Source organism: Amia ocellicauda, chromosome 1 (assembly GCF_036373705.1).
Source record: "Amia ocellicauda isolate fAmiCal2 chromosome 1, fAmiCal2.hap1, whole genome shotgun sequence".
NCBI lineage: Eukaryota > Metazoa > Chordata > Actinopteri > Amiiformes > Amiidae > Amia > Amia ocellicauda.
Window position 1 is genome coordinate 13,391,253 of NC_089850.1, and position 22,415 is coordinate 13,413,667.

At 39.1% G+C, this 22,415-nt stretch overlaps 1 protein-coding gene across 5 annotated transcripts in view; it reads right to left on the minus strand.

Moving 5' to 3' along the window:
- The window catches only part of filip1b (filamin A interacting protein 1b), a 41,746-nt gene extending 19,581 nt beyond the window's left edge, over positions 1-22,165 (minus strand). For 3 of the 5 annotated variants that reach the window (XM_066723310.1, XM_066723318.1, XM_066723282.1), the window contains exons 1-4: positions 21,511-22,164; positions 6,463-6,747; positions 1,967-2,140; positions 1,033-1,211 (exon numbers count right to left, since the gene is read on the minus strand). In XM_066723310.1, the coding sequence (XP_066579407.1) occupies positions 1,033-1,211; positions 1,967-2,140; positions 6,463-6,741 (632 nt within the window). In that variant the 5' untranslated portion in view covers positions 6,742-6,747; positions 21,511-22,164. Of the gene's footprint in view, positions 1-1,032; positions 1,212-1,966; positions 2,141-6,462; positions 6,748-21,510 lie in introns of all 5 variants that reach the window. The other 2 variants (XM_066723291.1, XM_066723301.1) reach the window with 1 other exon arrangement.
- Positions 22,166-22,415: the final 250 nt, after the last annotated feature.

Consider the following 22,415-nt stretch of genomic DNA (forward strand, 5'->3'; position numbering starts at 1 on the left):
TCAGAAAAATCTTCATAATGCAGAAGTATTTTAATGATACTAGCTGTTCAGTAAATACACTTTACAGTGGAAATTGTAAAGCAAAAGGTTTGTAAATGAAAAGCCAGACTTCTCAAACATGATTCCTCTGCAATTCCTGGTCATATGTGAATAATGCACAATGAATAATGTGTTCAAGCAGGCTAACACAAATCCTATGAGCTTCAGTAATTATCAAAGGGACCCCCTTTTTCGCACTAGCACAACAATATCAGGATTGAGGAAAACATTTAGAGTTTTAGGTGGCACATAATAAGAGTAGCAACTTTTGATACCTGTGAATAACCTACACTGTTTGTTATAATACTCTGGTGTTATGTCTCTGGTGTCAAAAGATAATGCACCTGAATTGCCCATGGTTGGTCATGTGTTTACAAATCTTGAACGTTTTAATAGCTGACCTGTCTATTGCAATTTACCTGTTCACAGAAGACAGCATTTCATATTTATTTCGTGGATAACATCATCCCTTCATGATTCACCTCAAAGCCTGTCAGCCATTACATATCGATAGCAATGGCGCTGTGCATGTCCTTTATCAGATGGAGGTGAGTTATGTCAAGTGCACTTGCGCTGGGCCTGTCTCGTTATGTTTTTGACACAGCTGCCTATTGAACAGCTCCATTCAAGCGGGAAACAGGTCAATAATGATGATGCAGTATTTGACAGCCCATTGCAAAGTGAATTACAGGGTACACGTTTTTTTAATCATGTGACTGGGAATCAGTGCAGGCCTATTTTATAATAAAATACGTTGTGGTCGCAGTAGTTCACTTTACATCTTTAACATCTAAGGATTGGCCTGTTGTGAGCGGGTTCTGTGACGTCTGTTGTATGAGAAGAAAACGCATATGAGCAAAACTTCCCGAAGATGATGATAATATACCTAAGTTTGGTCGCGTTCTTATAGCGCAGTTTACGCACGTCTGCGCAGAGCTGCACAATCCCACCCACCCCATTGGTGCAGCCGCGCAGACCTGCCCCGGCGCTCACCTCTCCCTCTCCTGCTCCAGCAGGTTGGTGAAGTCGTCGCTCTTGTTCATGTAGTCGGTGTGTTTGCGCTTCTCGCTCTCCAGCTCGGTGACGGTGCGCCGGTGGCATTTCTCCGCCAGAAGCAGCTGCTCCAACATGCGCCGGTACGTCTCCCTGTGTTTGTCCTCCAGCCGGTCCAGCTGCGGAGAGAAGCGTAGTGTTGGTATAAATACACACACGTTTGTTTTTCATGTGTTTGAGTAACTTTGCTGCAGCACATGTCAAACCCCACTGCGTGATTCCACAGTGATCTTACGACCATGGACTGGGTTTGTATTTGACATTTGAATACTGTGGACCCAGCAGTGACGGATCATTTAATCCAATGGACCGAGTAACGAGAGGCATTGTGGGATAGAGTGGGGTCTTGACATATGGTGCAACACAGTTAAATCAACTAAAATACACAAGACACTGTGTGTATAGCTGTATCTATACCAGCATTCAGGGTGTGAATATCTGCTCCTAACATTTTAAGTTTGACATACAGTGCAATAAAATGACTTGAAACAAACTAGCTTTAGTACGCATGGTAATGCAGTCTAACATGTTTGCCTATGTATAGAGACATAGGCATAGATTTAGGGGGGCCCCCCCAATGTTGAGAGAACATTAAATCGTCCCCCCCAATATTGTATGCCTGGCTCCATAGGTGTAGGGGACACTTCCCCCCGCTAATATTGACGGCGCCCCCCCAATTCTGAAACGAAACATACACCCCTGTAAAGAGATGCATTTTGCTTGATTTAAATATATAGACAACCTGACCAGAGCAGGAAAACACACGCCAAATATTGTTGCTGATATTAGTAAGACACAAAGAAGAAGGGGGGGCTCAATTTGCGCATTAGTTGAGCAGACAGGGTGTTGCTAAGTGATTGTTGTTAGCCAGTACCTCTGCTATGGGTTTCTCGTACACGTCATCCCCCAGAGACTTGGACTTTGTGAGCAGCGCGTCCCTGTGCAGCGCCCGCAGGGCCTTGTCCGGCATGGACGAGCCATAGTGCGCCTCCAACACCTCAGGTTTGGTCCTCTCGGTTTTCAACATGTGAATAATGTCCTCTCGGGCCTGCACAGGACACAGAACACGATTTAAAGTGAAACTGGATGACTGAGAAAACCCTGTGAGTTTAACACCAGGAGTGAAGCATATATACATACATTCAAAATTAAACTGATTTTTAACACTTTAATCCAGTAGAGCATGAGATTCTTGAACAATGTAGTTCTACTTATTTAGTCAATGTTTGTAATGGTATACAATATATTGATAAAATGCTATCCTATTAATTTATTAGCCTTTTTAGCCTTTTTAAAATTTGTTAAATCACTTATTTTCTTTTAGATTCTGTAATCCACCACCAGATGGGGCTTCTCTCCTTACAAAATGCCTCAACTGTCTGAAAATTATTCTCTGTGCAGACAAGGGATCAACATTGTACAATGGTCTTTCCAAAATTGTTATTTTTTTTAATTACACACCTGCTAAAATCTTCAACATAATTAATTAGCAGTAATATATCAAAGTACAGTGAGGGAAAAAAGTATTTGATCCCCTGCTGATTTTGTACGTTTGCCCACTGACAAAGAAATGATCAGTCTATAATTTTAATGGTAGGTGTATTTTAACAGTGAGAGACAGAATAACAACAACAAATTCCAGAAAAACGCATTTCAAAAAAGTTATACATTGATTTGCATGTTAATGAGGGAAATAAGTATTTGATTCCCTATCAATCAGCAAGATTTCTGGCTCCCAGGTGTCTTTTATACAGGTAACGAGCTGAGATTAGGATCACTCTCTTAAAGGGAGTGCTCCTAATCTCAGCTCGTTACCTGTATAAAAGACACCTGTCCACAGAAGCAATCAATCAATCAGATTCCAAACTCTCCATCATGGCCAAGACCAAAGAGCTGTCCAAGGATGTCAGGGACAATATTGTAGACCTACACAAGGCTGGAATGGGCTACAAGACCATCGCCAAGCAGCTTGGTGAGAAGGTGACAACAGTTGGTGTGATTATTCGCAAATGGAAGAAACACAAAATAACTGTCAGTCTCCCTCGGTCTGGGGCTCCATGCAAGATCTCACCTCGTGGAGTTTCAATGATCATGAGAACAGTGAGGAATCAGCCCAGAACTACACGGGAGGATCTTGTTAATTATCTCAAGGCAGCTGGGACCATAGTCACCAAGAAAACAATTGGTAACACACTACGCCATGAAGGACTGAAATCCTGCAGCGCCCGCAATGTCCCCCTGCTCAAGAAAGCACATGTACAGGCCCGTCTGAAGTTTGCCAATGAACATCTGAATGATTCAGAGGAGAACTGGGTGAAAGTGTTGTGGTCAGATGAGACCAAAATCGAGCTCTTTGGCATTAACTCAACTCGCCGTGTTTGGAGGAGGAGGAATGACCCCAAGAACACCATCCCCACCGTCAAACATGGAGGTGGAAACATAATGCTTTGGGGGCGTTTTTCTGCTAAGGGGACAGGACAACTGCACCGCATCAAAGGGACGATGGATAGAGCCATGTACCGTCAAATCTTGGGTGAGAACCTCCTTCCCTCAGCCAGGGCATTGAAAATGGGTCGTGGATGGGTATTCCAGCATGACAATGACCCAAAACACACAGCCAAGGCAACAAAGGAGTGGCTCAAGAAGAAGCACATTAAGGTCCTGGAGTGGCCTAGCCAGTCTCCAGACCTTAATCCCATAGAAAATCTGTGGAGGGAGCTGAAGGTTCGAGTTGCCAAATGTCAGCCTCGAAACCTTAATGACTTGGAGAGGATCTGCAAAGAGGAGTGGGACAAAATCCCTCCTGAGATGTGTGCAAACCTGGTGGCCAACTACAAGAAACGTCTGATCTCTGTGATTGCCAACAAGGGTTTTACCACCAAGTACTAAGTCGAAGGGGTCAAATTCTTATATCCCTCATTAACATGCAAATCAATTTATAACTTTTTTAAATGCGTTTTTCTGGATTTTGTTGTTGTTATTCTGTCTCTCACTGTTAAAATACACCTACCATTAAAATTATAGACTGATCATTTCTTTGTCAGTGGGCAAACGTACAAAATCAGCAGGGGATCAAATACTTTTTTACCTCACTGTATAAGCAAGACTATTTGGATTTTCAAAAACACATACCATATGTATATATTTATATTAAATTAATATTTAGATAATAATTTGTTAAACTATTGAAACATCACATTTAAGTACCAAAATGTTGAGTTACCACAAGTAATACAAGACATTTTAAAACATTAAACATGCTAACAAATCTCTGGTGTATTCATACTTAAAGTAAACTTTTATAATGCTTATCATATCAGCATCAGGTAAGTCTGGTAGGCCTTAATGAAGCAACAATGGGGACAAGTCATTGTCAAAATACTTAACAAGTTTCCCTAAAACCTTCCAGTTCCTTGGGATCTCAGTGGCTGATTTGCCAGTGCCTATTATCATGGATTTTGAATTGGAACAGGTATATAGAAATGGGAAATAAAAATACCCAAAAAGTTGCAGTAATTATGAAATCAGGTTTTGGGAAATAAACAAGGGGCCGGATTAAATCAAGACTTTGACCCACCTGCTAATAGGAAACTACAAACCTGTACATCATAGCGGTTACATTTGTGATTAGAAGAAAGTGACATCTTACTACAAATGTAACCGCAACTGAGTACAGTTCTGTAGTTTTCTATTAGCGGGTGGGTCAAAGTTTTGATTTAATCCAGCCCAAGGTCTACGTCTATGAGCCTCCTTGGTCAGAAATTGATTGTTGAAAAAGGAGTGCTGTTGCCACCCAGTGGAAAACTAATGTAACAGCCCCTAAGCCCAACACTGACATTATCAGTGTGACTTGGACATGTTTCCTTCTCTTTAAGCATAAGATTAGCTTTCAAGCAAGTATTTAAAATCAGTAACACTTTAGATCAGGGGCTGTACATTGTATGTATTTGTTTATTTATAATTGGGAATTAACCAGGACATTACCTACATGTTATTAAAGAGTAAAAGGTTCACATAAACCTATCAATATAAAGTGAAATACTTTAACTTACCTCAGTCAGGCTGACCAAATTATTATGACTCAATTTGAATTTTAGAGGAGCTTTTTAAATAATGTATCATTATTAATATGACTGTTATTTCAGCGGTTATTGAATTTTGTTTTAAACAATTACCAAACTGTATGAATTGGGCAAATCTGGCTAAATGATACATTTTTTGGTATATTGTTATTTATAGAGATTGTACAGTACTAGTATGCAGGAGAACATTTGTTTATACATTGTAACTGTTCTCCAAAAAAACACTTTGTCAACTCTTCACATCTGTGCAGAAAGCTATTACGGGTCATTTTGACCTTCAGCCACTTTCCCATTAATGAGCAAATGAAAAACAAAGGAATAAAAAGGTTTGAACTGATACTGCCAACAGAGATCATAGTCACTTGTAAAAGAGGATAAAAAATATCTGCCCCCTCCCTCTCAGGAGACATATTTTGAAGTACACCCCATTACAAAATAATTAGCAGTCTGACAGAAATTGTGCACATTGTTTCCTGTTTCCCTCCTTGCCTCCGATCAGGAAATGTTTAAAAACCAGTGTGGGTATGGATAGAGATTAATGGCTACTGTTAGCGGGACCTTTGGGGGAACGCATCTTTGCCAATGCAAACATATGAAATAACCAGCTGCAATCTGACCAGCAGAGATAGGATTACACCCCCCAAAGGGGAAGGGTCTAAGGCAATTTAACAAGTCCTTAGAAATTAATATATTTTTTAAAATGAAGCGTGCTAAGCTTTTCCTTTGTCTGACATTGTGTGACTGAAAAATTGGTAAGACAAATCCACATGCAAAGTGTGCAAGTAAAATTTTGAAGTTTGGTGCTCCGGAGAGTCCGCCAAATGAATCTACAGAGGCTGATCTACACTAAACGTACTGTGTGCTCTGTAGTGCACGTGTGTAAAGGCACGTTGGTGATGGGAATCTTCATGAGAAAACTCAAATACAGTTTGAGGTATGAATGGTATGAAAGACAAAACTGAAACAGATCAAGTATCTGTATGATCCTTAAATTAGAGGCATTCTCCCCACACATAATCCAATCTTCTATAATGGTAGCAGCTGTTAACTGTTACCACCGGAGCAGAGACCTCAGCAGTCTGCAGTTCAGTCAGATGATCCTCAGTTACTACTCTAGAGACTCAGTGAAAGCATACTTTGGTTAACCTGCCTGTGTACTTCATCTGAAATCCTCAATTCCTAAAAAGTTGCATTAAAGACCCATGTTTGAATGTTATCGTCCACTGAGTAAGAAGCATTAGACTTCAGATGAAGCTGGCAAAGAGGAATTAAAAAATAATCTTCTAACCTGCAGCTCTCCTTCCATAACACCAAGGAGTCGGAGTAGATCATCTTTGGAAAGCTCTAATAGTCCCTTTTTTTGGTCACTGGCTCCTGAGGTCTTCTGGTGCCTTTTAACAGTCCCCGACACCACAGCCTCTCCTTCTCTCTGCTGATGAGATTTGTTCTTCTTCTTCTTGGAGTTCTGGGTACTTCCTTCCTCTTCTTCTGAAGTGCCATTGGTCGGCTGGGAGACACAGACTTGCCTGTTGGCCGGGCTTTCCACCCCACTGTTCCTGGATCGCATCCTCACCTAAACAGACATAGGCAAACATAAGAATACATCTGCATATTCCCTCTAGGCAAAGACATCTGTCTAACACCTCTAGTGGTAGTGTGAAATTATTAACATAAAAACATGCCTTTAAGTCATTGGTTTTATTGACCCTGCTGTGCCAGAAAATAATGATGAAAATCTTAATTTTTCCTGATTTCATGACAACTTCCAGATACACAACAATGGAAATCGAGCCCTTCAGCTGCAAAGAGGGCTTGGTAGGGTCCACATCTTATTTTGGTTTTGTCTAATGTGTTGAGGTTGTATTGCTTTACTTTGTTAGTCTTGCGTTTTCAGATATGATTTGGGGCCGGATTAAATCAAAACTTTGACCCACCCGCTAATAGAAAACTACAGAATTTTACTTAGTTGCCGCTTCATTTTTAGTAAGATGACACTTTCTTCTTCTAATCATAAATGTAACCATTATGATGAACAGGTTTGTAGTTTGCTATTAGCGGGTGGGTCAAAGTTTTGATTTAATCCAGCCCTTGGTTCGTACAGTACCCAGTCAGTCTGTTTTACCTGCTGTCTGTGTGAGTGAGCTTGCTCAGGAGAATTTTGTGGAAAATCGCTGCCAGCCACAAATCTCATCCGTAATTATTTTATAAAAATGTATAATAGTTCATCATACTATCCAAGCAGTGGGAGAGTAATGCAACTCTTTAATCATGTGCTACTGTATACCAGTATGCATTTATGCACCAGCAGGATCAATCAGAAAGTGCCATTTTAAAGAACGTTTAAAGGCCTTGATAACTCTGCATTTGTCGTGAATCCGAATACATTTGCAGTTGATAGAAAGCACAAGCTGGATCTCATTTTGTTCTGTTCTGGAAGCAGCCTGTTCCTGCACTGGGCCATTTTTTATGCATTCCATTTTTCATGCATTTCGCTGATAAATTGGAAGGGTTCTGGGCTCTCGGGATGTTTCTACATTTCCGGGGTCAGATGCTTTGGTACTTGAGAAGAAACAGTACCGCAACTGGTGAAAAGCATGTCTGAGGCATTAATAGATAAGATGAAAAATGTAACTTGGCTCTGATTTTTGGAGCCAGCTAAAGCTTTTTACTTCTATTCAATACACTGAGATTAAATCCCGCTTTTCGGTGGCCTTGGCCTCCTAATTTCAGAAGTGATCAGTGGACTTTAGTTGGCTTGCAGAGTTTAAGCATTTTAAGTTTAAGCCATGTGGAGTGGACTTAAATAAACTGTCTATGTTTATCAGAAAGGTATTGAATGTATGATAGAAAAATCTTAAAACACTCACAAGCATAACGGCTCCTACCTAAGATATTTGAAGTGCCTGAAGATCCCAGTACGTGTGCCTTGAACTTTACATACTTGGCTTAAGCGGTTAAACAAAATAATTTCTTTCTCCACCTTGAAATTCATGATGAATGGAATGAGTATTACACGCTGACAGTGACAAAGTGGGCTTCTGGTAAATCTTTGCCTGTGTACAAGTATGACATCAGAATGTATAATTACTTACAGAAAACCAACAAATCCACAGCGCTCCCCTTGTTATCTCATGATACATTTGACCTCTGATTCACGCAAGCTCATGGTTGCGAGGGTATTTATGATGTATGCCATTACTAGTTTTTCACTTGCTATGTTATTCTGACGGGGATTAGTCAGTACAGTGCGGTGCATGACCCAAGCTTGGCTGCAAGTCCTGCCTCACAGTTCTCAAAGGGACGATTTCATCTGGTGCTGAAAAGTGTAGGGATGGAGTAAATGGAATGTAGCCACATACATCTCACCCCAATTGAAACAAGATGTTCAGTTCTTCACATCGTCAGAAAGTCAACAGACGTCTATGTATATATATAAACCTATACACAATTTTGATAGCGACTCACTCAAAGTTTTGCACTGACTTATGTAACTTCTACATATTGGTTGGGAAGTGCTATACAGATTAATAACATACTGGTTTCAAAATCATCAGCACAGCAATCAGTGTGATGGCAAATTTTCAGTGGCAGCAAACTGCTGGTGGTGAAATTTCAAAAGGCTGAAAACATACTCCCATACGCCTCCTCACCCATTTCCCTTCTCCACAGGAAAACAGTGTCCGGTCTATTCCAGTATAGCGGCATTTGCTTTCCAAAACCAAATCCACTTAACTGAGGGACAGATGAGTGTTCTCTCACAGCCACACAGAGGGTTGGCTGTACATTAAAAGAAGAGCAGGACTAAAGCTCAGCCAACTCATATACAGACTTGTAGTTTGTGATTGGTGGATGGGTCATGGTGTTGATTTGGTTTGGTTAGTATCTTGCTTTTTTGGAGAACGTTGGAAACATAAAGATCTGTCGACACACAGACATACCAAGAACTCGGAGAGAAAAGTGAAAGGCAGAAAATTGTACCTTAAACAGAGTGACATATAGAAATTATCCTCACGTCTATATATTATTGAATCTTTTGCAGGCACTCTTCACACAGTATTCAGATGCCCTTGTGATAAACACTTTTGGCTGCTTATTGCGTATGCTCAGAACCTGTTACCATCCTCATTATTCATCATCTGATTAGAGCTGCAATTTTGCTTTTATAATTGCAGTACATTTAAACTCCAGCTGTTTACAGGTAATCTGAATATATTATTTCACTGTGTTAGATCTTCTGGTATATTTGTTCCATTCCACATCACCAGGAGGGAATCGTAACCCATTTCTCCCTAGATATTACAAACCTATAAAAGGAAACTCTTTATTTATTCTGCAGATACCTTTTTAAGAGTGACTGAGGGCTCAGCAGCTAGATAGCACTAATAGAGATAGCTGCAGGTGTCTCATTTAAAAGCATTTTGCTGGCCTTCTTTATGTGAAGAATTTGTCTCCAGGGATAACCGACACGTACTATAATCTTAGATTGTGGTACATCAAATAATAAATGTGACATTTTTGTCATTTCAAAACAAGTCTTTAAACAATGCTTTTCGAAAGTGCGATAATGTAACTGCTTGCATGACAAATCAGAGCTTTTAACCAGTAATAAACAAACCAACCCTGTATAAATGAACCAAAGCAAAATTAAGCAGACAAATTATGATTAACTTTGATGCATTTTATCAGGAAATATGTCCCACATTTTTGGAAAAGGAAAAAATTGCAGCTGGCATATACTTTGTTGATAACCTCCAGCTTTGGGATTGAAATAAGATTGAGGAACTTCAGAGCACTGAAAAGATAAGACGGTGAAGGACGAATGACTTTTAATGAGAGGTCAGAAGGAAGATTTTGAAGTAAAACAGTTGTCCCTCTTTCTCTTCAGCCGTTGGCTGATGTGAAGCAGATGCATTCATTTCTCGTTCTTTATGTTTTTAAAGTAGAATGTTCACTTAATAAAGGAAATCAGTCTGCCATGTTACAGGGAGTGTTAGTTTGAATAAAAAGAGGAATACTGTCTTTGCTTTCTATTAGACATGCTAATAGTTATCTTGTTCCAGTTTAATCTTTGTTAAAGGTCATGTTTTTAAACCTGTCCTTCCTTCATAAATCATGATTGTAGTCAACATGCAAAGGGAGCGTGACCACAAATGGGGACACAGTGCCTGACATCCTGTACTATAGCTGTGATGACATTGCTCAGTGACTCAAGCTGGGAAAATGCTGGCACCCAAATGCTAGCAACTCATTTCGTCTTCCAGTTATTTATAGTCGGTTCGGGGGTAAGCCAAACAGTCCCATTGCTAAGCCTATGGTTTCTCTTCATTTCTAATGTCAGTTTGCACAAACACTGTGGAGACAGCTATGTGTGTCCGTAAGTCACAAACAGTGTAACCAAACAAGGCATAAAAATCCATTGAGATGTTTATATAAGAGTTGAACCTGCATCTTATGGAATAAAAAAGGCAGGCTCAACAAGATTTGACTTCCTTTTTAAAGACACCAAAGTAAGAAGTAAAGTAAGTTAATGCTTGTTATCTTAAAAAACTGTTTACTATTAAGAACATCCAAATTGGAGCTAATGCTTTGAAACAGACATCAAGAACTAAAAGTGGGCAGGGAGAGGTTTTCCAAATCTGGGCATGTATTTCAAAGAAAAATAACTCCTAAATCAGGAAGTGCTTTTTAAATTATATTGATGGTATTTTGTTACTTTAAATATGCAAAGGATTTCAAAGTTGTGATTACAGCATGCCATACCCTGTATTGCAGTAGATTTCCATGTTATTATTAATAGAAAACAGTGCATTACTATCTTATGATGGATCTTTCTAGAACCTTTATCCGAGTAAAATAATGTACTTGGATAATAGTTAATATATAGTCTAAATCAGAATTCCAGAGTTGCAAAACACCCTTTTATGCAGTGCTCACTAAGGTACAGTTTAGTTTAATTATTTGGGGTGTTGGAAAGCTGGGTGTTAAGATTAACTTATGTTTGTGTTATTAAGTTTAGTATTCCAGCTGTGAATAAAGGGGCATTTCTATATGTCTATATGGAGAGTGCAGTTAACATATAGACCAAGCACATATAGCAAGTAAAGAGTTGGGAAAGGACCTGGGCAGTTGAAGGGAATTAAAGGCTTGGAATTTAATAACGATCTGAATTACAGGTACAGGGACCTTCATTTTGTATGTTCAAACCTTACACTAAAGACCTACTATGTTGTTGTTTTTAGGTGTTTGTCCCTTTTTTGGAAATAATTTCCCAAAATGCTGAATCATCAATCTAGCACTCCCTGCCTGACTTATATTTTCCCAAAACACATATCTACTCTTAGCTGGATAAATCTTTGACTCATTGTCCCATCAGGACTAGTTTAATTAAATGTGTTTCTTTTCCTGCAGTGTGAAGGAATTGTAGTCCATTTTTCATTCCCATAGGAGGCGCATTCCATTGTTACAAATGTAATGAGGTCACAGAAAGTCCATTTATTACACCGCAAAGCACCCCCAGAGTAAAGTTGAGCAGAATGGCAGACCATTTAGCATAGGAGAGAAATGTGCTTTGCCTCTCATATTTTGAAATAATTACCCCTACAGTGGAGAACATAATGAGTGTGTGTCAGTACAGAACACATGAACAAATATAAAGGTTAAATAAAAGTAAACCAGAGAAATACAGCAATAATTATCTTCTAATCAATCTAAGTGTTTAACTTAAGTTAATAAGTGGTTGCAGATGCAGATTTTAAATTTACAAATTATACAATACCTATCCAGATTAAATGTAATAAAGGGTTTCCATGGTGTCATTTTTTATCATAAAACTTTCAGTAAAGAGACATTTTTATGACATTGTTTTTCTGCAGGTATACTTATAACATTATGACACAGTATGAGAGAGTATGAGAAAATAACCAAACAAACTCCTTGTCATGTTGTGGAAGTCAAATGCTTGGGTGGGGGGGGGGGGGGTTTGCAGAGTTACTACTTCAATCTTGGAATTTTTTGTTGTATTATTTTTAGGGGGGCTGACAGTGTTGTGTCGGACTGTTTGTGCTGTTACTTCATAATTGTATTATTTTTGGGGGGCTGAGAGAAAATACTGAAGCCCCCCTAAATAGGGTCTAGCGACGCCCCTGGGCCTGGATATGTTTATAGGTTTATTTAAAAAATGAAAATGCTATGTGCCAGATATAAAGCTAGTTAGCTGTCGCTGTTGTTGTTGTTTTCGTTGTCTGAGCGTCTGATTCATTCAAGCAGTTGTGTCTAGCCGAGTCATCAGCAAAGGCCGAAGCCAGCTCCCAGTACAGAGGAGAAGAATTCCCAATGGTATGAGAAGATATGCTCATGCTCAAGATAACCACTGCCCTGCTGGGAGGGGTCGTCCACAACCTTGAAGGCCAGCTGTCATTCTAATGAAATTTCTGAGATTATTTATAGATATTCCCACTTGTGCTCATTGTGGATCTGGGAAAAGGGAGGCATATCACTTTATAAGTGATCAGCATGTGAAAGGATGCCAGTCATAGCAAACATTTCATTTTACTCCTCAGCTGCAACTCCCCAGTTACCCCAGTAAATAATAATTCATCACACTTCAGTTTTTGGTGCCCTGGGTTATTCTATACTACCTGCTGAGCTCCAGCCAATTTATGTCAGCAACATACCGGGCATGTCTCTGGATGTGTATCTGTTGGCACTCACAGACTATCTATAGATAGGTATGAAGTTGGTATTGATAGTAATTGGCTCTCCTCACTTTGAACATTCCTACATTGCATTACAACAGAGCTAAAGTCAGCCTTAGAAACAAAGACCAGTTTGTGCCAGTTATTATAGCTTCTATAATGGACATACAACAGCCAGGGGTCCACAATGGTTCTGCCCTTCACTTGCATTTTGGCCCACCTGCTGTTTTTCCCCATGGTGCACTGGTTCCCCCTGTGTGTAATGTGATGGAACAAGCAGGGCACAGGAAAATGCGTGGAATTGCATGTTAATAGAATAAAAGAATGCCTGTCTTTAGTGCATTACAAGGGATTCTTTAGAATATGAAGTATGGCATTTTATTAGGTTCGATAGCACCCAATTCTCACTGTGTTAGTGGCCTCTGAATACTTCTAGGGTGCACCCCTATTTGATTCTATTTTGGCATCCCATGCCCAGTCTCAGGGGTATTTAGTTAACTGCAGCTAAACAAGGTACTGACAGGTGGTGGCAGCTGCCCGAAGAGTCCTGGTTCTGTTGTGTAGAAAAATGCCTTTGAAAACGGAGTTAAATCATCTTCAATTTAAACGTGCCTAAATAAGGATAGAGAAAGATTTTGGATTACTGCTTGTGCTGACAAGGTTTGGCAGATAAGGAGGTCTTAATACATAGATGTTATATAGTTGTAATACACTGGAAAAATATATATTTAAATTGGAAAGTTCAGAACTGTGTTAAATTCACAGGACATTTGGAGAGAGCATACATTTTGTTCGACTGGAAATTCTTTTGTTATGACCTCCCATCAATCTCTCTTCTTGCTACATAGGAGAGATCTGGGTTTGCGTGTCTGGCACTCTTTAAAGTCCCTGGAGACTTGGCAAATGCCACATTGAGTGTAGCTCCCCAATAAAATGCCCAGCCAGTAAAAATGAAAATAAGTTAATAATTTCTTGACCTGGATTTAGATGTGGACATGAGGACTGGTGCTTTGTAATGACACTGTTTTTCCAAATGCACTAAAACCAATTTTCCAGCACAGATTCAATGAGGGAGGGGGGTATTTTTACAACTGTGAAAAGAAGGGTGGAAAACGGAAATCACAACAGTGACTCCTCAACACATGGTCACAGGAAAATTACCTTTTGTGAGCAGTTGGCTTTCCCTGGTTGAAAAGGCAGTACCATTTGGTGACGGAAAGGGAGACGTTTTACTGTGTCGCCTTATTCTGAGACTCTGCTGTCAAAATGTCATGAAGACCAACACTTCAGAAAGAGGTCAGACTATTTGCACCAGTGATGCTGCTTCCCATGTTCTCCTCATATGTCTAATTAGTGTGAAGTCTGTGTTTAAACGGAGTTCTCCTTCAGCAGTTAAGCAACCGCACATCAAAAGCTGTCCATTTTTAATTTGTACCCACCCTGGACGAGAGTGATTGTGACCACTGGAGCCATAAGAAAGTTGCTGTAGCTTGTTAAAATCAGATTTACAGCAGAAACCATGTACAGGATTTTTGTTCCTTATATTAATATAAAATCACAGAATTTAAACACTTCATTTTGCTTTATGTTTCTGTAACAACAGAAAGATGATTTCAAAAATATTTTAACATCAATACAGCAGTCTTAATTACTATCCACATTTTCCTGCAATTTATATTATCCTCATTGCTCATCTTAGAATTCTCAGATGTTCTATTAATTTAAATTCAGATTTTCTATAGCACGAGAATTCCAGAAAATGTGCGATATAACACAGCGCTCGATTGCTTTATACTTCTCTGTTGCCTTTCCCTGTAACCGGCTGTAACCAACATGAATAACAGGAAAGGTTCACAAAGGAAAGCCATATGATAGGAAGCTTGTTACACAGGCACAAAACACAACAGAAAATAGTCTACATTCTACACCTTTTTAAGGGCCAAACAAAATATTTCTGTTCAAAATGTAAAGAGTAATTTTAACACTCATTGTCTGATATAAAGGAAATGGTTACTGATTGCACTCTTACAACAACTACATGTCTCTCTCTATATATAGACATAGTAAATAGTCCATATACATGCTGTATATTTTTGTACATCCTGAATGAGCCACTACAACTTGTAATTCTGCTCCTGAAAACTGATCATGTATCTAGAATGGGCATGTCAGACTTACGAATATGAATACTAGTTATTAATAGAAAAATACCACAACATACAGTAAAATGTGCTGTATAATATTCAAATATATATATACAGGCTTATGTGAAATGCAAGAGAACATTGCAATATTATACAAATACTGGATAGAAAGATAATTATACAGATATTTCTCACTGACTTATCCATGAGATGTGTAGGATCACTTTTCAGGTTGTGTTACAAGTTGTAGTAGCCCATTTAGGTCATATAAATATAGGATTGTCACAATTATAGAGCGTTCACCTGATACACCAGGGTGGGAGGAGAGCACAAATCTGCTTTCTGAGTATCTTTGGCAGCACAAACTATTCTCCAGTGATTATGTAGTACTCTCTTACTGTTTTCTCTGATTTACTGCTTTATTTATCTCCCCGTGGCTTGCATTCACAACATATTAAGACATACATAAATAGTGCTGAAAAGTCCTTGGCATACTATGTTACACTTCCTGATTTTCTTTTATCCCACATTTCAAAGCACAAATATTAAGAGCCATCTTTCCAATATAGCCAGTTGGTTGGTCTGACTGCTTTGGTAAGTACAATTAATATCCTTGCTTTTGCTACCAAAGTGGAAAGGAAAAGCAGTGGTGACTAAAATATAGGACCTTATCTAGAATTACCAAGATGGTTGACAAGATACACCAATACATGTTGTTGCAGTGAAGTAACAGATCAACAAGGACACAAATGCAAATATCTGCACTACAAAGCTGTATGAAGATAGGACTGGTATCTAGGTATCATGCATGAAAATCCTCTGCACCTGCAAACTGGGCATTTGATTGTACTTTCCATAACTTTTGTTGGAGAGATGCGACCATCAAGATGCTAGAAAGCACTCGACGTCCTCAGACAACATACAAAAATAGGGTTGAGATAAGCAATGGAGATCAAGATCTGATTGCAGGAGTTATAAAAATAAATGTGCCAAATTAGGCCAAGCTGGAACAAGACCATAGCTTTCCATGTTGATAAACAAGGCAGTAAGACTTTCTCAAGTCCAAGTGTGGACTCCAACCACTTTAATTAAAAAGAAGGAGAATTTGGTGGGAAAGTGTTATGACGTTAGATACAGGACTATTTAGGACACACTTTACTTTGTAGTGAAACAATTCGCATAATGGTTTCTGATGCAGTTAATACACTGCTGATGTCAAGGCACTTTGAGGCGCTCATAATTTCAAAAAGACCTAAATCTGTCGGCCATATCAGCTTTTAATTAGTGCCTCATTTAAATAATAATACACAGCCGAGATGTGAGGAGGGAGACAAGGCTTTTGCTGACGTATGTTCACAAACTATTTTGCACTGGCTCTGGTCTTGCTACTACAGTAGCGATATTGACATTCATCTGAGAACGATCCCAGATAATAAGTCTCTCTGTAATTAATGTGCTGAAAAGGACTGGAGTTCACCTTTTTGCCATGACAGGAAGACTCAGATATACAGTATCTGTTGTGAGGCCGAGAATGAGTCACTGTAAAAGGAACTCGAAAGATAAGATTGTTTTATCTTTGCATGTCGTGGAGCAGTAATCTGTGGAAAGAAATCCAAAATGATGACATCACGGGCCAGATGTAGATTGCATGCAGTTTTTGTTTCAGATGCCTCTCCAATATAATGGGTATGAAGTCACTTCCCTAATAAAGTGAGAAAATGTTTCTCTAAGACCACACTTCAGAATGCCTTTCATTAAGTTCTTGATATTTATAGACAGCATGAAGATAAGCTTGAAACCACACTTGACTCCCATATTGAAGTTCAGCTCTGGAACTAAACCTCTATAAATACCCTTTCCGTAAGAACTGAGTCAGGAAACCTTTTTCTCATATTTAGTTAGGTAAGACATAATAACTAGCTAGTTCCCAGCTTCTGAAGTACTTTTATTAATTATTGCCAGACACTGTCTAAAATTCAGAGAGTTTTCTGCAGACAAAATATTTGGACAGTGTTTGACAGGTTTATATCGATGAGTGACATTGTGTTTTTCTTGCGGGGAAACACATCCACTGCCAAGTCTGACCTGGAGGTTCTCGGTGATGTGTTACAGAAACTGTTGGGAAGGTTATCATGAAATGTAGTAGAGAAAGGTGGGAAAGAACATCTCTCTCTGTTATTGGGAGCCCAGTGTAAACACAGAGTCCAGGCAAGGTGCTGTGTCAGGCGCTGAGAGCGGCCTCATTTCCAGGGCGGCAATTAGAGCCCTTATTTTCTTGCTCACAGGAACTCCGGTGGCAGATTGAATTCAGAGTGTCAGACGCAGCTGTCGGTGAATTGATTATGATGCAGCAACTGTATCATACAGCTACCAGGGGACTCTGACTAACCAGCTCTGTAATACTCACGAGGGACAGGCCTTGGGTTTCATCCACACTCAGATCCCTGGCAGACGCAACCTTTCCTTCCAATGAAGTTTGGGGCAGAGTGATAATTTTACTGCCATGACAATTAGATCATAAACCTGCTGATATGAAACAGACCTGACATGGGAGTTACATGCAAAATAGATTGTGGGCTGCCATTTTTAAATTTATTTTACTGGGAGCTTGGTTCTCATAATCATGTGTGCCGTCTAGCCTTCGTTGACTGCTAAATATGTGAAACGTTCATCCAGATGTGCTATTATTCATCTCCTTAACGGAAAGAGTATAAACTAACTGCTTATTTGGGCTGTTTCTGTAGGCAACGGGGGAGTTTAAGACTGTCACAAGTTATTTACATAATTCATGCATTCCCTTCTAGTAATTACAATATAAAGCATATACTGGAACTTTTGGAAAGATCCATCTTGAGCTATTGTGACCTCCAGCTCTTATCATTTATGTGATCAAAGCCAGAACAGCTGCAAGCAGAATGGCAGATCTCCCCAGTCTCTGCAACCCAACACATTAAATTGGCAACCTTTAATGTGGAAAAGCTAAACACCTGAAAATGAGTGGCAATTTAGGCATTTAATTGCATTAACTGGTTCACTTAAGTCATCAAGACGCCCTGCAGTTCTCTATGGATGGAAGTGAGGATTTCTCATACAGCATTTGACTGGTCCGCTTAGAATCGCCATTTAAACCCCTCAGAAAACAACTTAACAGGATAGATAGAACAACGTTGTACTGATTGATTGTTTTTTTGCCCTATTGTTGTTGAAGTTTTTATATTATCAGCTCTTACATGTAATTCCTGTCTAAAGAAAACACACTCACTCCTTAAGCTTCAACTTCAGGCACATTGCCTTGCTGTTTTTTTTTGTTTATTTGTATGTTTCTTTATTAATTGTGTATAATTAATGTATATGAGGTGCCTTTATCCAGTTAGAGTATGGATTCATTTCTAAGGAGAGGCAATTAAAAGCTTACAGACTTTATACACATAGCCACACAGCGCGTCTGTCTTACCAATACCAATTTGTGAGAGCCTAAAAAATGGATAAATAAAAAGCTGAAACTCCATATAAAGATACAAAGATTTTGTTACTCTAAGAATAGTTCTGATAACGATCTGAAGACTAGCCTATACACATGTATTGGTGTCACTGGGCGCAGAGGCCGCACTCCTGCTGTTTGCAATGTTGCATCATTCAAACAAATACAAAATTAAAGAAAGCAAAACTGTCCCTTTAATTGCTGTTTTGTTGTCCTGGAAACGGCGGTGTTGCCTGTAAAACAAAATGGTATGGTGGGGGGGCTGCTTTTTCCTATGCTCGCAGAAGACTACTGAAATAGCAGGGTGATCTCACTGTTGGTTCTCTTTTCTTATCATTTGGCAGTTAGTGAATAAGTGACATGGACACTAACTAAAGCAAATGACTTAAAGTGCAAACAAGCAGAGGGCATAAAATTCTCTATGGGCACCCAGCTGTTAAAAAGTAACAAAATCACTGGGGACTTCGGGAGCAAAACAAATACACTTATTGTTACCTGATTGGCGTGAAACAAAAGTGTTAAGGAATGTTAGTTGATTTTAATAAAGGTGTGACAAAGCCTGGAATGTAGGCACAGCCAAAATAGAACTAAAGGATTCAAATTACTATAATATGCCCAAATTACTGTAAAATGCAGTTGTAGGTCATGGTGTTTATATACTTTTTATTATGGGAGATATGAGATACTGTTAGTGTGTATAACTGCAGGTGGAATATGCAAATTAACTCTGTATAGGGAAGCTAAATACACAGACTCTGAATGAGTGATACACTTTTTTTCTCATTGTAAAAACCCTATTTGTTTAATATATGGATTTACAATGTTCCATACAGGCCCTGTTTGTTTGCTCAAGTGCACCATGCCAAGATACTTTAGAGCCCTGTAGCAGACAAGATGTTTTTTAAGCAGAGAAGAGATCTTTGATGTTAGAGCTGAGACAGATCTGAGCGTGGAATCTGTTACTGTCTGTACAGTATGTTTGTTTACACGTTACTGATTTGTTAAACTTCCAGTTCTTGAGTACCCCAAACATATATGCTGCCAAACAAAAGGCATGACGGATATAACCATCCCTAATTAGTTGAACACAACTGTTCAGACAATCCACTGAGAGAAATAAGCAGAGTCTACTTTAATACGGACAACTAAAGTAACCAGGGATGTGTATGGCTAACATTAAAGAATACTATTCTTCATTTACCCTAATTTACATAAACATATTTGAATATAACACGATTTACTTGTGAGGAAGTTAAGGGATAAATATTAAATCAAATTAATACTATTCGAATTCATATACCACTGATTTTTCAAAAGTGGTCGAGTTTCATACTGTATTGCGAATAAGGTATTGAAATAATAGTAGTGTATATGCCCTGAGTACATATTTTTATAGTAAATATAAAACATCTGAAAAGTAAATAGGAACAAATCTGGGAAAATTTGTATATCTGGCTTTACGCTGGTTAGATCCCTTGAGTATTTTGCAATCATGTTTCTTTATTTTCATTTTTTACATCAAAGTTCTGGTTCAAACATATCACAATTGGCAGGGCTTGTGAAGTGAAGTCCTGTGAAAATCTTATTGACACACACACACACTCACAGGATTGCAGAGCCGCTTTTTGCTCCAGATGAATTCTGTGCCTGATTTTGTGAGACAGTTATACCTGTTTACAGGTGTAGATCTAGTAAGAAAGTGTGGATGTGGAAAAAGCAACAACTGACTGACTAACTACCCCTGTTCCAAAAATAAACAACTCACTGCCTATCTCTTAGTTCCCTCATGTGTTCATGTATTTGCTTTGGCTCATGTTCTGTTCTGCATGCAATTTGTAGCATTTCGTAAATAATTTGTTTCCCAATTCCCTCACAAACATGTGTTTTGCGGCTGACTGAACTCAGGCTTCACATCTGACAGGACAGCCCTCCTAACAGTACAGATATAGAGTGAGGGTGGAAGTGACACACATTACTATTCCAGGTTTTCACATATTTCGCAAACTCTTTTTAACAACACCAGGAAACCACAAGTAATGATATTTAAATGTATTTAGAGTCTTATCTCTTCAAATTCAGATATATCTTGCTGCCAGTGCTGTGCCTCAAGTAGGGGCATTTGATTAATACTCAGGTATGGCACATTTGAACTCTACCTAAACACTGCCTATAAAAGCCCATTCAGGTCTGAGCTTTTCAGAAACATGCTTTTGTAATGCTTTCCAAATCTGAATGTAGCGCAGAGCAATTTCCAGATTAGATAGTCCATATTCCCAGAGCGAGATAGTTTACTCAAGCCTCATTTATCCTTATTAAAGTGTCATGTTCAAGACTCCTCATCAGTGCTGAATCAACTTTATCCCCAAAGAGAAAGTGTTCAGAGAATGTCTTTGTACAAGAATGCTGGAATTGTCTCTGATTTACTGCACAATTATTTTCACCTTTATTTTCTTTCCTGGAAAAGTTGTAACCCTGCCAGCAAATAGTTCTTTAATCTTTGTACTTTAACCTGCACAGACTAAAGAACAGCCTCCTTCTTCCATGAAGATTGTGTTCAATTAATGGTTTGCAGAGCTGCCGTTCTGAAAATATGAATTGTATTTAAAGTCGTTGAGACGAACATTGTACAGAATGTTATGCACACAGGACTGATTCATATAGGGACTTTATGGCGAGAAAGTCTTGATTCAACTCACATCATCCCCTAGGGTCTCTCTCCCGACAATATGAATCACCCGAAAAAGTTTAATTAATAAATACAAATCTCCATCTGTTACTTTTACATATGTGCAATATCCTTTTTGCAATAGATATGACCTTACATCTTCCCAGAAAGCAAGTAGCACATTAATAATACACAGCATGATTTAAAATCCAATGTATCCACACTGTTCTGTAATGTGGGGTTTCTTTATATTAGTTTTAATGAAGTCCAGAGGCTACAGTGGGTGAAAGTGCCTGGTATCACTCAAAAGAAAAAAAAAACTGAGAGGCAGCTGCAATTCATGCACTCTTACCTGTTCACAGTGGTCCCAGCTCCCAGGTAGCGTCTCAAAACAGTAATCCTAAGGCAAAGACAAAAGTGTTGACCCGCAGCACTAAAACAGTCCTCAGCTAACTGCTTCAGCAGCGGATAACATAGCCAAGATGAGTTTTTCTTTTGTTTTTTTCTCCTCCTTTGGGTACTGAGGTCATGCAGGAAATGTTATATAGCACAAAATAAAGAAGGTGCTTTCTTCCCACAAACTTTGAGCCAAGACACCGAGACCGAGAAATAGGAAGCAAGAGAGGGAAAGAGAAACACACACAGAGGATGAGAGTGAAAGAGTGACAGAGAGACTGAGAGAGAGAGAGAGAGAAAGAGACTGTGGGGGGAGGAGGAGGTCACACCAAATCTATTCCCACCCCAGCTTTTGTTTGAAAAGTTTTTTTTCTTTTTCTTCTTAACCCTTACAAAAATAGTTTGGCTGATTGGGGAAGAGATTTGATTTCTTTTGTCATGAGAGTGTCTTTTCCCCTTTTTCTTTTGTTCTGCTCCTGATCCAGGGCTGAGTCTGTGGAGCCGAGCGCTGCTGCCTGGGCTATATTTAAACAGTGCTCTCAGCAAGTCATGCCTGTTAGCAGCTGAGAAGTTCGAGGCAGGCTTTTCTCAGGGCTCTGACAGCTGAGCTATCGGACTTGTGCGCGTCCATGCAGCCTAGCAGATACACTCGAATGAAGGGAGGAGAGAAATTAACCAGGCACTTGGCTGCCATATACTTCATCTCCTTGTGAGATATTTAAAGCCAGCAGATTACCTAGAATGAACAAAAAAGCTAATAAAGGTACCATATATATATATATATATATATATAATGTCAAAAATGGACAAAGGAAACTATCAAATGGATCCGAAGACATTAAAAAAGATGAGCACATGAAA